The sequence below is a fragment of the Melitaea cinxia genome, chromosome 30 (assembly GCF_905220565.1).
Source record: "Melitaea cinxia chromosome 30, ilMelCinx1.1, whole genome shotgun sequence".
NCBI classification, from domain to species: domain Eukaryota; kingdom Metazoa; phylum Arthropoda; class Insecta; order Lepidoptera; family Nymphalidae; genus Melitaea; species Melitaea cinxia.
In genome coordinates this window covers 878,707-896,671 of record NC_059423.1, presented here as the reverse complement: position 1 = coordinate 896,671, position 17,965 = coordinate 878,707, and the positions used below count along the sequence as shown (strand labels likewise).

The following is a 17,965-nucleotide window of genomic DNA, read 5'->3' as shown; positions in this document are numbered from 1 at the left end:
ACCGAAGACGCTGCTGCCCGTCTTCGGCCTGTGTATTTCAAAGCCAGCAGTTGGATGGTTATCCCGCCATCGGTCGGCTTATTAAGTTCCAAGGTGGTTGTGGAACCTTGTTATCCCTTAGTCGCCTCTTACGACACCCACGTGAAGAGAGGGGGTGGCTAAATTCTTTTGCGCCGTAGCCACACAGCATCTGTATATTATACGTGAAGAAAAAACTTTGTACCCCTTTTTACAAAAATGGCGCGGACGGGCGAGTATGGAATTTTGCACACATAGTTTATATAGAGTAGGACTGCAGAATGCTAATATATTTTTTTCTAATTATTCATAAAAAAAAAAACATTAAATCAATAAAAAAGACATTAAACACACTACCATGTATTTGACACACACATATATACTCTTTTGTTTATTATTATAGAAGTATAGTCTCTGACAACAGAACCTTAATCTAAGATTGTTTAAACTTATAATTTAAATTAATTACGGTCGAATTTCCATCACTGGGCGACCACTGATAATATTTAAAGAAGCAAGCTAGTCTAATGTCGCGGTGGACATCACCTTTCTATTAGGTCATCGGCTTGAATAACTTTGGATGGACGGGCTTTGTCCTACGTACGAACTTTCAAACTCGTGTAGTTAAACAAACGTCATGATTTCAGAATTTTTCCAATTTTCTATGCAACATTCTTAATTTTTTATTTCGTAAGAATCTTTTAAAAAATATTAGAAAAACTTTAAATTGGTTTACACATTGTTTTCTAATAATAATAATAATAATAAGCGTTTATTTCAGACTTGTACATCCATAGTGTATTAGTGTGTTAGTAACAATATTTAGTTATAATCAATATTTTATAATTATCATTACAGCCTATACAGTCCACTGCTGGACACAGGCCTCCACAAGTCTACGCCAAAAATAACGTGAACTCATGTGTGTTGCCCATAGTCACCACGCTGGGCAGGCGGGTTGGTGACCGCAGGGTTGGCTTTGTCGCACCGAAGACGCATTTTTTTTAATAATTAATTATTATTATAATTATTATAATTTATTTACACGAATTTCACTCATAATGAAACGACTTTTTCCGATTTCATCGAGGTTTATTAAGTTTTTAAAATGCCCGACGTTTCGTATACTACGGCAACCATGGTCACGGGAAGAGGACTGTCTTATTGGTGTTCCGAACTAAACACATTTAGAAAATCTAATTTTGTTTTGATAGATTATAACAAATATTTAAACTTTTTAATTTGTAGAATGACGATTCGAAGGTGCTTTTGAAGCTTAGTTGAGTAAAGCTTTTTTTTATCTGAACTTTACGTAATGTTGATATTATTGGCCTAGAGATAAAATACCTTTTCTACTAATACTGATTTCCTCTCGATTAATTGTACCTTGAACGGAAAGAAAAACAGATATGGCGCTGTACGTTCACTTGTGTCCACAGATTCCGTAAGATGGCGTTATAGAGTGAGTGGATTTAAAATTAAAAGATTTGTTTACGATAATTGACAGATATTAAGAGCCATTTTTATTTTATTTTTTAAATATATTATTTTTGTTTGTGGAATACGAACATTTTTTTTCATAGATTATTAAATCTATCGCGAAATGTTCAATAAAAAATTATGTAGGTACCAGAAATACATGAATCAAAAAAGGTTCAAAAAAACAGTCGACAATTTCTTACATACCTATATATTCATTTATTTATTTTTAATTATTTTGTTTGTTGTTTTCAGTTAAAGTATCAGAATGATAAACGTAGTCAACGAATTCTTAGATGACCTGCGGTGAGTCGATTCGTATCAGTTTGATACTAACTAACTAACCATAACTTTATTAATGGGACTTTTAACCCCATAACATAAACTAACCGCACGTTACAACATGCACATTATTTACTAATATTTTTAACTAAAACTAATACCTATTATAGGAGCTGATTTGGGTAGTTGCTGATAAACTTCCAGATATCCGGAACATAACAGTATCCAACAGACAAAAAATAATAATTTTGTCTGTCAGATCTGTCTGTTATTAAATTGGACAGGCTATCAGTGACTTGTGATACTAACTTTATCAGCAACCGGAGAGATTGGTCGGTGGTGGAGAAATAACCTTACTTCTAATCGTTGACAGCTTGTGGTATGGTGATGGACGACCTCTCTGGTATAGTGGTACATATGCCGTGCAGGTGCTTAAACACCGGCGGTCGGCTTCCCGCTCGTAATAGAATATTTGTATTCTAGGTGTTCCTTGTTCATCTCCCCTCCGTGCCTCGGAGAGCACGTAAAACTATCAGTCTCGATTGTTATGCACGGTAACTAGCTGGAGATATACACATCAACGCATCAAGATATAGCCGACGTGACGAACTTCGTACCGCCTTATTTATTTATTTTTGGAATATAATAATTATATATCGAAATAAAATATAGCCTATCTTTCAAATTGGATCAAACTGCACACGGTGTGCAAATTTGATTAAAATCAGTTAAGTAGTTTAGGAGCCCATCGCGGACAAACAACGTGACGCGTAATTTATATATATTAAAGATAAAAAGCATATCCTACTGCACATAAAGTCACAAATAAGTATAAGTACATATTATGTAACCGATTTTTTTAATATGTAATTACACAATACTCAAATATTTGCTATGGAGTGAAACCGTGATATCAATCTGCCATTGTAATATAAACTTTATATTAAAAGTATTAAAAATTATTTTAAATTATATTTGTAAAGCCTTCGTAACATTTTAAGTCCAATTAACAGCATCCATCTTGTCACGATTCTAAGTGAGAATTGATGAAAGAGATGAAATATGCTTCAGTTATATTTTTCCCCGCTTTGTGTAAGACGCCATTACGAATTGTGAAATGTGTTCCAATTTTAAAAATTAACTTTTTCAAAATTGACGGTAGTCAGTGTATTGTTTAAATGATTTTTTATTTTATTTTTACCGACTTTGTATGTGTTACGTTATTTAAATCATGGAGACAAAATAACGTACCTATAGGTAATACAGGAACTTTTTGAGTTTTCATTGAAGGATAAATGAGTGAAAAATAGTGACAATTACAAACAGTTTTGAATTTTTATAGTTCTTCGAAAAGCAAAAATGGCGCGATTTGTAATGTCATATAGGTAAGGAAAACCATAAATTGTGTGGATATAGTTTAAGTTCAAAGACAATCTCTGCGTCGTACTTTTGATCAAGATACATATGTAGAAGAGTTATGAACGTAACAGAGGTAGAGGTGTTTTAATTTGAGTAAAGACTTGGCCTTGAAACTTTTCAGTAGATATAGTAAAATTATTTAGGTGTTTCCTGTAAAATATTTTGTTCTATTAGATAAATTACCGCTAAATCAAATCATGGGAACTTTTATCTTTCTATCTCCCCCCCCCCCACCCTATTTATCACTACATAGTATAAAACAAAGTCACTTTCCACTGTCTGTATGCGTATCTTTAAAACTATATTATTTTGATGCGGTTTTCGTTAGTAAATAGAGTGATTCCAGAGAAATGTTAATATTTATAATACATACATAATATAGTAGAAGAACACTGATAGTTTTTGCATCCGTGCGAAGCCGGGGCGGGTCGCTAGTAATTTTATAAGTTTAAAGTGACTACACTTGTTAAATCTATCCGACTCTGGAACTTTCTGCCTCTTCCTATTAGACAAGCCCAATCTCTTCCTTCCTATCTGTCACGTGCTTAGTGACAAATTGTATCTTAAGATATTTTTTTTTCAAGGAGAGAGATTGGGCTTGTCTTATAGGAAGAAGGAGGCAGTTCCAGAGTCTGACAGCTTTGACAGAGAAGGAATTAGAGTAATAGAAGTATGAGACTGACTTTTTAGGATTAAATTGGATAAAAGAATTTGATAACTATATGAAACTTTACCAGCAACCGCTATAATTGGCATTTTGTCATTTTATTTAGTAAACTTGGATAAAGTGGACTGAAAAAAGTCAGAAAGAGAAACTTGTCACAAACTTTTGTCTATCCGTTAACCTTTATATGTCAGATATCTGAAATTATAATAAACAACCCTTCAAATTTGTGATTTTTTTTTCTATTAAAGTGAAAGAGTAAAGTTTTGTTCTTTTAATATAAATTGGTACAGATCGCCGAAAATAACCAAAACGTATATTTGCTCGTTGATAATAGGATGTTGGGACAATCTATGTATTATACCTATATCTTATCGCCTATCGACTCGTGATCCGGCTCAGTATATAGTGTGTGCCCGGTGCGGATTGTTTGTGTAACTCTTAAATTATACGGTAAGTCCAAATAAAAAAAGCTAAAAATGCAAAATTTTCATATTTATAGTCCACATACAGACAATCGTCAAGCGATTTTATCCCTTCCATGTGTCATTATTTAATACTAGCAATACCCGTGCAAATAATTTGCATTAAATAAGTACTTTACCCACCGTCAATCATGTTGACGTTGTTTCAAAATTAAGGCCGTCATATATATAATTTTCATAATTAATTTACGAAAACAAAAGCAATAATAATTTTTTTTTTGTTGTGGATGCCGGTAGAGAAAGTAATCATCTATAAAATGATACATAATTTATGTTGAGTAATTGTGAGATTTTCTCTAAAAAGGGAGGCAAACATCTTAACGTTAGCGTATTCATATATATATGATATGGGAATATTTATCTATTAAAGTCTAATTTTGACGACGCCTTGTCGCAACAGTCACAGCACTGGTTTGTGGCTGTAACGCTGGGTTTAATCATCGCACATGACAAACATTTGAATTGGCCATACATTTGTTTGCCGTGTTCTGGGTGTTTTTGCAGTCCTTGTGGGTCTTCCCACTGTGTCTCGAAGAGCACGTTAAGCCCTTGGTCCCGTTTGTTATCACCTACACCTGATAGCGATCGTTACTCATAGCAGCGATATATCCGCCAACCCGCATTGGAGCAGCGTGGTGGGTTAAGCTTCTCCTACAAGGAGAATGAAGCCTATGCCCAGCAGTGGGATATAACAGGCTGAAGCGAAAAGTCTCATTTTATTATTACAAACACGATATATCAAAGCTATAGTAAAATTATTAAAATAATAATTCCCAAAACTCAATTGTTTTTAACTTAACTTGTAGATAAGCCAATAGGTTTAGCTAGGTTTATCAAGCGTTTGCGATAACAATCGGCTTAGACAAGTTTACGTACTCTATCAAAACACGTATTTGCTTCTCATGTTACGTTAATACAAACATATGCCCCAGATAATCCCCCTAATAAAATATCTGCTCCTATTTTCTGAATGTGTGTATTAATTACTGCTATTGAAAGAAACGATTTTGCCTTTGATTTTAATATTTCAGAATGTTTGGTTAATTTAGATCAATGTTTGAGTCAAATTTTATTTTATCGTAAACGAAAATAATTTATTAACAAACGCACTAGTCGCCACTACGATTTTCGTAGATTCTCCTCGGTTCATTATTGACGAAGCTATCCGCGAACACACATTAAAAAAAATACGGTCGAATTAAGAAAGCTCGCCTTTTTTGAAGTCGGTTAAAAGTATATAAATTGTCGTAAATAAATAAATAAACGTCCTTAGCAAACACACACAAGGTTGTATGTTTCTAAGGTCCACTTAATGTTTGCATTTTCGGCAACACTACGGTTGGTATAACTATTTTTTTTTAAGAAATGTAAATTTAATTGATTGCATTTGTTTTATCTGAATTACTGTTAAGTAACAGTAATATAAATTTCATCATTGATTATAATCAAATGAAGCGATGAACGAATGATAATATTAGGAGAGGGTAGACGAGCTCGTTATAATTTTAACATGGCAAGTTTTGTTGAAATCGGATCACTAGTCCTTGAATTATCGTTGACCAAGAAACTCAATCGGGAACAAAGTGCAAAATATGGAGAAAATCGCGCGTTATTACCAAGTAAGTCTGTACAAACTATACTGAATGAGACGTCATTAGTGTGCGAAGACTCTTGCTTAGGAAAAACAATGGTTTACAAGTGCCACAATTTGTTTAAGCAGAGCAGGGAGTCACTTGAATACGATCCATGACCGAGTCGCCCGTATGATTTTACCACGCCAGAACTTATTGCAAAAGTAGAAAAATTAGTATTGGAAGATGTTCGACTAAAAAAGAAATAATTTGTAGAAATGGTTCGTGTCGGAAATAACAACTTCCAAAATCTACACAGGCAGGACTACACATACTACTTTACATGACCAAAGTTAGTGCAAGACAGGCGCAAAAACAACTGCGCGAGGAATGTTCCCGTGAATTTTTGTACCTCTGCATTGAAGAAAAGGAATTTTTACTCGTGATAAAACTTGGGTTCATCATTATGAACCTGAGTCCAAACAAGACTTCTTGCAGTGGCATAAAAAGAGTACAGCACCACCAAAAATGCTTAAGTTATCACAGTCGGCCGGGAATCTCATGGCGACAGTCTTTTGGGATTCAGAAAGAATTTTATTGATAGATTACAAAAATAAAGAGGGAATATTAAACTACAATTTTGGAACAGTTAAATGAAGCCAGGGAAGAAAAAAGAGGGGGAAAATTGACAAAAGATATCCTATTGTTGCACTGCAACGCTCTCGTTCACAAGATTCGTATTGCGCTGGCGGCCTTGCTTAACGTGGGCTTCGATATTTTAAATCACGCACCCTGCAGTCCATATCTGACTCCAAGTGATTATTACCTATTTCCGAAAATTAAAAAAAAGAACTGCGTAGTAAGAATTTTTCCACTTACGATGAGGTTAAGAAAGCGGATTTGGATAAGGACAAAACCATTTTTTTACGATGGTATAGGTAAATAGGTTAATTAAAACGTCTGAAAAATGTATTCGTCTTGCAGGTGAATTCGTATTTAAAATTAAATTATTCTCCTATTATGTGTATATAAAAACGCGACCTTGTAATTCATCTCAATTCATCACATTTAGGGAATTTTGTAAAGAAAATAGGTCAAGATATAGATTAAGATTGTCGTTATAAGAATTGAGTTTGATATTGGTTTTGCAAAGAATGACGAATCATATAGATTTAATCTAACTTCTTCTTACTATAGTAAATGCGAAAGTTTTTATGGATGTTTGTTACTCAATTACGCCAGAACGGCTTTAGCCACAGATATAGATAATCGTCTGGAATAGTATAAGATTACATTTAAACCCAGAAAAATAGTCAGTTTTATAAGTTTTTATTTTTAAAGAGTGTGAGATCGACGTGATTTTTACATAACGGTATTTTATGGGTGTCATAGGCAACTTCATCCCGGATTAATGTACGGTTTCTATGTGACGATAATATAGGATAATTTTAAAATTTTCAAGCCAGCGATGTTATGGGCAATACCTACGATGAACAAAGTGGATAGTATTTACGTAATTAATGGTACAGTATAGTGCTTCACTAACGTTTATACGTCATTTTACGGAAAAACCCTCAAAGAATTCTAACGCCTTATAATTCTTAAATGTTTACAATGTCTCGCACTTACGTTTAAGTCGACAGTGTCAAAGCTGTGACATAACTTTCACGGTTCATAAACAGTGTCAGGGGCACAGTTTTATATGCCTGGGGCTAGTTGTGTGAACTAATGTTGTGAGTTTTTAAAAGGATAATTGCTTGTGTGAAGTTATGTCAGGGAAAATTACGTTTTATAGACTTGAATAATTGTACTGTGTGGCTACGGTACTAAAGAATATAGCCACCCCCTCTCTTCCCGTGGGTGTCGTAAGAGGCGACTAAGGGATAACACAGTTCTGCTACCACCTTGGAACTTAAAAAGCCGACCGATGGCGGGATAACCATCCAACTGCTGGCTTTGAAATACACAGGCCGAAGACGGGCAGCAGCGTCTTCGGTGCGACAAAGCCAGTTCTTCGGTCACCAACCTGCTTGCCAAGCGTGGTGACTATGGGCAAAACACATGAGTTCACGCTATTTTTGGCGTAAACTTGTGGAGGCCATGTCCAGTAGTGGACTGTAAAGGCTGTAATGATGATGATGATGATCGACTTGAATCGTATGTAACAAAATAGGATGTAGTCGCTAATTTTTGTATTTTTAAGGATTTAGTTATAATGTACTTGTGATATTAAAGATTTATTGATAAATTCGTTTTAATATTTAAAAGCAATTAATTACACAACTAGGTAGACATTCTTTAAGACTGTTTATGACATTAATTAAGAAATTGAAATTAACGTTTCCAAAATTAGAGCAACATCGGCAAAAGTCATGTAGAAGTACTAAAGTTGGCAAATTACTCGAAATATTTGCTACCAAACACAAACTTATTAAATAACTGAAAGTCCCATCTAAATAGTACAGCAGAAGTATGGCAAGCTTATTGCCGACCTTAGCCCCAATCCCCCCGGAGTTTTGGTCACCTTACTTACCACAGAAACGCAACACTGCTTGAGAACAGTATTACTTAGCTGTGGTCTTCTGTAAGGTCGAGGTACTTCCCCTCCCTCAGCTATAATTAACGTAATTTTTTTAAAATCTTATCTTGATTTTCTATATAAAATACGAAGTAACTTTTTATTAGTATTATTTAGCTGTGATCTTCTGTAAGTTCGAGGCACTTCCCCAGTCATATTTCCTACTGTGGCCTACCTTAGTTACTGTTTAAAACTACAGTCAAGTTTACTGTAATTATATGTCTAAGAAAATTGACTCAATGCGCATTTTAAATAAGCCTCGTTACTTATCAGTCCATTTGTCTTAAAGATGTTTAGCGAATATTTAGTTATACAATGTAATGTGAAGCCATATCAATGAACCAAGCAATGGCATCTTTAAGACGTTTGTTTTGTTCTGTTTACACCAACAATTTATTTATTGACACGTAGACTTCAAAGGCTTGTTTGAATCGTCATTGTTCAAATTAAAATTATATTTGTTGAAGTGAAGATACCACCGATTCGTAATGTAGATTCTGCAGAGAAGAATCGGCAAGAAACGCAGGTACTCTTTAAAAGAATCCTGTGTTTATTATAAACTAGCGACCCGCCTCGGCTTCGAAGGGGTGCAATGCTGATACTAAGTATAAAATAAATATTTGCAATGTAAGCGCAAAACAATGCGTTTATTTACGACATCACATTAGAAATCTCTAAAACTATCAGTGTTCCTCTACCATATTATGCATGTATTATACATATAAACCTTCCTCTAGAATCATATTTACTAAAGAAAACCGCATCAAAATCCGTTGCGTAGTTTTAAAGATCTAAGTATACAAACAGCGCGAAGCGACTTTATTTTATACTATGTAATGATGATGTAGTCATCATGGTTTGCATGAAATCTAACGTCACTAAATCTACACATATTTATAATTCATATAATAATTATTCGATTTTTAATGCACGGACAGACACCAGAATGTCGTACTAAATATATCGTTGACGACGCTTTGCTGCTGCAGTAACAACACTGTTGCGCTTGTGGTCGCGGGTTTGATAATCGCTTATGACAAATATTATATACCCGTTATCATCTGTAAGGTTCAGGTATTACCTCAGGCGAACTGGTCCAAATTTTCAGCAGGATATGTACTGCTGTGCCTTTCCTAAATATACTAGATGTATTCATCATCATTACAGCCTATACACTGCTGGACATAGGCCTCCACAAGTTTACGCCAAAAATAACGTGAACTCATGTGTTTTGCCCATAGTCACCACGCTGGGCAGGCGGGTTGGTGACCGCAGAACTGGCTTTGTCGCATCGAAGACGCTGCTGCCCGTCTTCGGCCTGTGTATTTCAAAGCCAGCAGTTGGATGGTTATCCCGCCATCGGTCGGCTTCTTAAGTTCCAAGATGGTTGTGGAGCCTTGTTATCCCTTAGTCGCCTCTTACGACACCCACGGGAAGAGAGGGGGTGGCTAAATTCTTTAGTGCCGTAGCCACACAGCACAATACTAGATGTATTAGTCCAAGCATAACCGCACCCGCTGATTAAATTATCCGATTCATCCTGTAACATCTCATTGCTGGACATGAGATTATTTCTCCGTATAGGAGAAGAATCGGAGCTTAATCCACCACTATGCTGCTGCGGATAAAATTAGTATGATGTGTTTTCTAATGTTTACGTGAATTTTACTCATTTAATGAAACAACTTTTTTCGGATTTTATCGCGGTTTATTATTAACTTTTGATTCCCGACGTTTCGGATACTAAGTTAATAATAAACCGCGATAAAATCCGAAAAAAGTTGTTTCATTAAAATAGTATAGATGTATTAAAATTGAATTAGTTATTTACGATAAATATGTTATTCAAATATTTAATCTAAGGTATTTATTTTCGTTATCAGAAAGATAAACGTTAGTGGAACATTATTGTAACGGCTTTTTAATTGAATATATATCAGCTGTTATCGTCTTTTTAATTATAGCCTTCAAGTTATTAATAAAGGTCCTGTACAACAGACGAACATCAGTGGGAATATTAATATGTTGCTCAAAACATGGAGCAGGCCGATTAGGGAAGTACCTCGACCTTACAGGAGAACACAGCTAAATATTACTGCTTTAAAGCAGTGTTCTACTCCTGTGTCAGTAAGGTAGACAGTCGAGGGTAGGGTCGGCAACGCGCTTGCGATCCTTTTGGTTTTGCAGGCTTCTATAAGCTAGTCGCTTACCATCAGATGAGCCGTACGCATGTTTACCGACCTAATATAAAAAATATACAAATTAAATCAATAATTGTACACTTTCTAACTATTGTATTACATTAGTGTAGACTAAAGACGAGATAAAGCTTTCTAAAGTTTACTTTAAACTAATATTTAGTAATTTTTAATGATTATTGATACACAAATATGTTAGTTATCGGACTAATGAACTAAACGTTAGGAGAAACCATTTAGTGAAAAACAAAACGTTCTTACCTAATGAGTCACTATGGCACGTGAGTGATAACTTAAAAAATTATATGTCAGTAAACCGGTCGTTGATATGGGCCTGTGTCACCTGTCACTCATAAAATTTATCTACCACATAAGTTACTGATAGGCTTTATTAGGTGTTAAAACAGGCTCTTAGTTCGAAATAAAGAATAACTTTTGGATTTCGTGGGTAGGTACGAAAAGTATCTGACAGGTAAAATGGGAGTTTGATGGTGAACTATTCACATATCTAATATAACAGGCTGATAAACATGCTATGGATCTATTGACATATATGTGTTTATCGTTACTTTACTGGTAGTACAACAACGAAAACTGTTCGCGCCAATCATCCCGGTTCTAAACATTTTTGAATCCCGGTTCTCCTCAAACCAGCCTCCATCGTCGATCTTACGTAGATCGTCGGTCCTGCGAGCCGGAGGAAGTCCTACACTGCGTTTCTTAACACGAAAATTATTATACCATTACCTATATTACCGATATGATAGGCGCTGATAATTTACCAGATATTATTGAAATATGTGACTTTCATTTTTTTTAACTCTCTTTCTCTCCATTTTCAGCGGTGGAAGAATGACCGAGTCGCCGGTAGTAAGGGTGGAGGAGGGTGAACTCCAGGGGAAGCTCGTGAACTCCCCAACTGGGAAAGCTTTCTACAGCTTTCAGGGTATCCCGTATGCGAAGCCACCCATCGGATCCTTGAGGTTTAAGGTGAGACTGAATTTAGTTCTAAAGTACGAGTATAAAGGTATTACAGACTGGAGTATTTTTCTGCTAGTTTTAGTGTTACAACACTAATTAAACAAAATCTATTAATAACACGAAATATAAGTCTAAACTACAAACAAAGCTTACGATGTAGTAAAGGATGGGCCAGAAAGACGTACGATTTGCGAGACGCAGGAGTGCGTGGATGGTTGGGATAAATTCTCAAGTCTCGGAAACAAGTCGCTATGGAGAAATATCCGTCAACCCGCAGCGGAGCAGCGTGGTGGATTAAGCTCCGATCCTTCTCCTAGACGGAGAAAGAGATGCCCAGTGGGATGTTTTTTTTATTTTATTTTATTTATTTATTTCCGTATTTACACAACATATTCAAGTAACAAGTGACAAAAAAGGAACAATCAGTTTCTAGGTTTAATTTGAAAGCAATTACTATTTTGATCTCTACTTCTCCTAGCTAGGTAGCTGAGCTATCTGTATTAAGGAGAAGAGATTTGCCTCCCAAGAATTCTACAATTTTTACTTTTCATTAGTTTGCCACGAGTTGTTCAGAGTTCAAAGTTACATTATAGATTATAAAGTTACATTACATTCTACAAAAGATAACATACATAATCCAGTGGGATGTTACAGCTTGAATGCACGGAGAGTTTTAAGGGAGCGCAGAGTACGTTCTATGTAAAAAGAAATATCACAAAAATAACGATCTTTGCATTTTTGCTCGTCGCTTATTCCGTTCTAAATTCAGATTACATCACCTAAATCAGTATACCAGTGGAAGTGTGATTAGGTCTTGGGTTAGAAAACTTGAGTCTATTGGATCGACTATTATCAGAAATCTGCAGGACATCCAAAGGTTAATAATAACAAAAAAAAAAAAAAAAAAACAATCGTTGTATTCACTTCAATAAACCAATTCATGGTTGTCCATTTGAAGAAAAATATCCGGGAAAGAATAACCGCTAATCCACAACGTGACAACAACGACTTTTTGCTGCGCGACAGATGTACATAGATTTGAATGATGTTTTTTTTTTTTAATATTTTCCTGAATAAACTACAAAAATTTGTTGATATACTAATTTTGCTGCTATTTATGATTATTTTTAAAATGCATCCAACTTTCTGGCCCACCTTATGTAGCTTACGATGGCTGGTATTACTACCAAAAGCTAATATAGTAGCTTTAATAGTAAAAAAAAACATATTTTAAAAATACTCGCTCTAGCGTGTATTTGATCAATTACCTCCAGAACGCAACGAAATGAAAGGCTAAAATTGGGTTACTGTTAAGTTTGTATCTCACTGACACACAAGCTATTTTTAAAATATCTTTCGGGGGCCGCTGACTCTACTTTATCCTACTAGACCCATTCCTGTCTGGATATCTGTCCTTTTCGGTCTCCCCACATTGCATCGTAGAGCATCTAAAACCATCGGTCATAGTTGTTCGTTATTCATGGTAGGGATTATCTCCATCAACTCGTAGTAGAGCAGTGTGGTGGATAATGCTCCGACCCTTCTGCATGGAGAAAGAGGCCCATGCCCAGAAATGGGATATTATGAGCTAAATCTTTTTTTTTCTTTTGTTTAATAGGAGTTTAATCACTTAGTGATTGTCACCCCCGTAATGAGCTAAATCGAAATTAGAACTTTGTGAACTTGAAATAAACCCTTCACGACAGGCGTTCCAACTCACTAGAATTTAATTGGTAGTGGCTAAAATGACAGCGGTGAGTCACTATTGTCTCAACATAAATAGACTATCGCATAGCAAAAAAGAATATTTTAAGAAAAAAATGTACAAAATATATCCTATGATAAATATAATCTCAAAGTTAAGACAACTGCAGTACAAGTGTGAAAAGTGCGATAGCGTTGATCTGAACAAATATGATAAGAATGATAAGGGACATCTTGAGGCGTTACCTGCCTCTTATATAATGTTTAGTTTAAGAAAGTATCAAATCTTACATATTTTAAATGTTAAAGATTGGACAACTTTTTGTAGATTGAATAGTAAGTTATACTAAGATTTATGAAATTCTGCATCCTATGAAGTCCTTTGAAAACCTGTTTTTTTTTTATAAAAAAATAAGGAGGTCCTCAATTTCTCTGTATTTTTTATGTGTGTTTACCTCATCATTTGTACAAGGTGGTACTGATATTGATTATTCTTTTACATTTCATAATCGTCGTTCTTGTCGTGTTGTCCCCATTTCGAGATCTGACGAGTAGTTTCTGAGTTATCCCTAATAATGCGTTTTTACTATTTAAATGATTTTGACTATTGTAATAATGTTCTAATTTTCTTAATTGTAGATTTGAACAGAAATCGGTTTAATAATTTTCTGTAAATTCAAGACATGTTTAGAATTCACGAATAAATGTCCTAAATTTTATCAATGTAATCCATATTTCCTATTACGAAATCCAATTTTTAAGAATTGCCCACATTTCAGAATGATGAATAACGTTAGTCGAGAGTCATCGGTCTTTTTTATCGCGGATGTCGTTAAACTGCGATAAGTTTATCAGAAATAACAAAATATATCTAATAAAATAATTAATCTAGTGCTAGGAATGCGAGTTTAGGCTTATCACAGAGATTTATTTTATATACTACTAGTGTGGCTAGTAAACATTCGATTCGTTTGATGGTAATCGGATACCTTAGCCCATGGACGCTGGCAACACTAGAAGTATTTCCAGCGCGTTGCCAACCCTACTCTCGACCATCTTTAAGAGCTCTGGCTACCGCACGCACAACAGGAACACAACACTATTTGATAGCTGCATTATTTAACTGTGGTCTTCTGTAGGGTTTAGGTATTTCCACAGTCAGGCTAACCCGTATTTTCAACAAGATATTTCTTAAACATCTTGCCCAAAATTTAAAGTTCCCTTTCTGGACGGGGTTTCTGGTATGTCAAATCACAGTAATGTTTATTATAAGTGCGCCTATTGTACTATTAATGTACCATATATCTGTAAAATGACGATTTAAAAATGCTACCGAAGCCTACTTTTAATAAAGTAATTTTTGATTTTGACTTGAATAAATTATTCATTTTAATTTTACAATTTACTCTTCATTCCAGGCGCCCCAGCCACCAGAACCTTGGGAAGGAGTACGAGATGCAACATTAGAGGGCAACTCCTGTGCTCAATTAGACCTCTTTTTCGAGAAAAAGTATCTCGGTGATGAAAGCTGTCTTTTCTTGAATGTCTACACACCAAATCTCGATGGCGAATTCCTGCCCGTCATGGTATTCATTCACGGCGGTTCCTTTAGGATGGGTTCTGGAAATTCTGCTCTATACGGTGCCGATTATTTAGTTGAGAAGGATGTTGTCGTTGTAACTATCAACTATAGATGTGGTCCTCTCGGTTTCCTCTGTCTAAACACTCCAGAAGTTCCTGGTAACGCTGGTCTCAAAGACGTAGTACAGGCTCTGCGATGGGTCAAGGAGAATATCAAAAACTTTGGAGGTAATTCCGGTAATATCACAGTGTTCGGCGAGAGCTGTGGAGGAGCGATCGTATCCTTGTTGACAGCTAGTCCTATATCCAAAAATATGTTCAGCAAGGCGATTATACAATCAGGAATCGCTTTAAACCACTGGTCGTACCAACAAACTCCGCTAGAGAACGCGAAAGCTTTAGCTCAAGAGTTGGGTTGCGAATCGTCAGATGTTGGTGAAGTTTACGAATTCTTGATGACAACACCAGTTAAAGATATGATCGAGGCAGTAGAAAGGCTAGCTCCGATCCAATCAATAATCAATAACGACAAAATTATGTTTGCTCCGGTTGTTGAGAAAGAGTTTCCCGGTGTAGAAGCTTTTCTGACAGAACCGTTCATTGACGTCTTAACCTCCGGACGATTAGCTGAAGTTCCGGTCATGGTCGGTTCGACTACTCTGGAATTTATTTTCGAAAAGGAATCTGACGATTTGCAATCTTACATTCCATCAGATCTGCAAATCGAGAGGAATACACCAGAGTCATTAGCAATTGCTGAGAAAATAAAATCTCTATACTTTAAAGGGAACCCTTCAAGTGTCGAGAGTTTGAAAGATAAATTCCATTTAACGTCTGACTATTCGATCAATATCGGCATACATAGATATATTAAATACCTAATAAATAACACAAATAAGCCTATATATTACTATAAGTTTGATTATATCGGTGAATTGAACATCAGCGGTTATTTACCGCAGAGCTTGGATATGAAACACGCGGGGCATATGGATGACCTTGCGTATTTATTTAATAATGATATGCAGAAGACCATTGAACCAACTCCACAGGATGTTAAGATGAGGGAAAGGATGCTGAGGCTTTGGACCAACTTCGCTAAATGCGGGTGAGTTTAAAAAAATGTTTATTTTGAAAAGTATTAAGCCTCATATCAGGACTTCATCAAGACATCGATATTCTTGATGAATCACGTGTAAAGAAAAGCTTTTTTACAATGAAACTATGAAACTCCTCAATCGATTTTGATGATTATTTCAGCATTATAAAGCAACATTAACCAGAAATAAGTGTAATCTCTTTACAAGTAGTTGAACAAAAGCAGTAGCTTAGGCACAAGATTTGTTTGTAGTTTTGCGATGGACTTTTACATGTCTATCACGTGTTTTATTTACGCAGAACTCGTTATCAGTCTTGTGACTAAATTACTGCTTCATACATCATGTTTACAATTTAGAAGCAATCATATCAAAGTGTCTTTAGCTCTACATCTAAATGGTAATATTTTGACATCCCCAGCAACCCGACACCCGACGAGAACCATTACCTGACGGTGACATGGTTGCCAGTAACCAAAGACAACCTCTACTACCTAAACCTCGGCAACGAACTATCACTAGGAACAAATCCCGACAAAGAAAAGATGGAATACTGGGAGTCACTATACAGCAAATACTACAAAATATGGGATCATCCGAAAACAAACGAAAGTATAGTGCCCATTACTGAAAAACAAGAATTTTCGACAGCCCCAGTCATTGTTGAGGAGACTGTTATAAAATCATTAACAACAGTGACCGACAATGTTGAAACAACAGAAACACATGTCACAGTAACGGAAACGTCGGGTGATCATCAACAAGTACAGACAAGTCACGTAATCGAAAGCAACGATGGTGTTCAACTTGTTACGGAAATTGTACAAGATAATATAGTTAATAATGCACCAGAAATCGTACAGGAAGTAAAACCAACACCTGTACAGTTTGTCGGTCAACCGGAAGTAGAACCAACAAGTGTTAAAATTGTTGATCAACCAGACGGAGTTGCATCAACGCCTGTTCAAGTTATTGAACAACCAGAGCAAGTAAAACCAACGCCTGTACAAAATGTCCACCAATCAGAGGATTTCGGAATCAACATCGGCAAAATTCAAGAGAAATTCGAAAATCCACAAAACGGCGTTGATCAAATTAATTTGAACGGTAATTCAGACAAGAAACCTAGACCATCTAATGAAATCAAGATGGTACAAAGCAATAACATAAACCCTAAAGACGTCATAAGGGCTAACGATCCACCAGAGGACGACCTTCCCAAAAATATCGGTGTGAACAAATTTGTCAATTTCTTTGAATCTTTGGGCGGTAAGAAGTAATTTTCTAAATATCTATCTTCTCAATGCCTCGTATAGATTATGAAACGAATTTTTGTTTTCCCTATTTTAATAATAAATACAGCTAATATTATTATTTCATATAAAACTTATACAGCTACCATTTAATTATTGAAGAATTATTTATTTATTTCTCATTGATATCATTTATTTTATTTACATATAAATATTATATTATATACTATCGTTGACAAACTATGAAAACTGACATTATTAATACAATAGTTTATGAAACAAACATTCCAAAAAATCGGTATTTTATTTAAATATTGCATTTATTTTCATCAGATGATTAGGAGTTAACTATTAATAATAAATGTAGAAAACAATCATTTATTTTAAAATATTAATGAGCAATGATCATAAATCTACAAAATATAATAGGTTACAAAATAAAGCTATGAAAATAGTCGCTTTGGATAATCAGATGTACAGTGTATATTATAAGCCAGGGACATTAAATTTAACCATATAGCATATTGCATACCATTAATAAGTTACTAGCGACCTCTGTCCGCCCATATTTTTTTTACATGATAAGTGATCACCAACATGCCATATACTAAAACCTACTCCGAAACACGCTGCATCTTATGGTATAAGTATTATT

At 35.2% G+C, this 17,965-nt stretch overlaps 1 protein-coding gene across 1 annotated transcript; it reads left to right on the top strand.

Annotated features, from left to right (window-relative positions):
* The first annotated feature begins 1,765 nt into the window (after nt 1-1,765).
* LOC123668191 (juvenile hormone esterase-like) lies at nt 1,766-17,487 on the top strand. The gene is made up of 5 exons (XM_045601981.1): nt 1,766-1,803; nt 11,537-11,684; nt 14,798-16,068; nt 16,479-16,669; nt 16,964-17,487. The coding sequence occupies exons 1-5, from the start codon at nt 1,766-1,768 to the stop codon at nt 17,335-17,337; spliced, it is 2,022 nt and encodes a 673-aa protein (XP_045457937.1). The 3' UTR covers nt 17,338-17,487.
* The last annotated feature ends 478 nt before the right edge of the window (nt 17,488-17,965 follow it).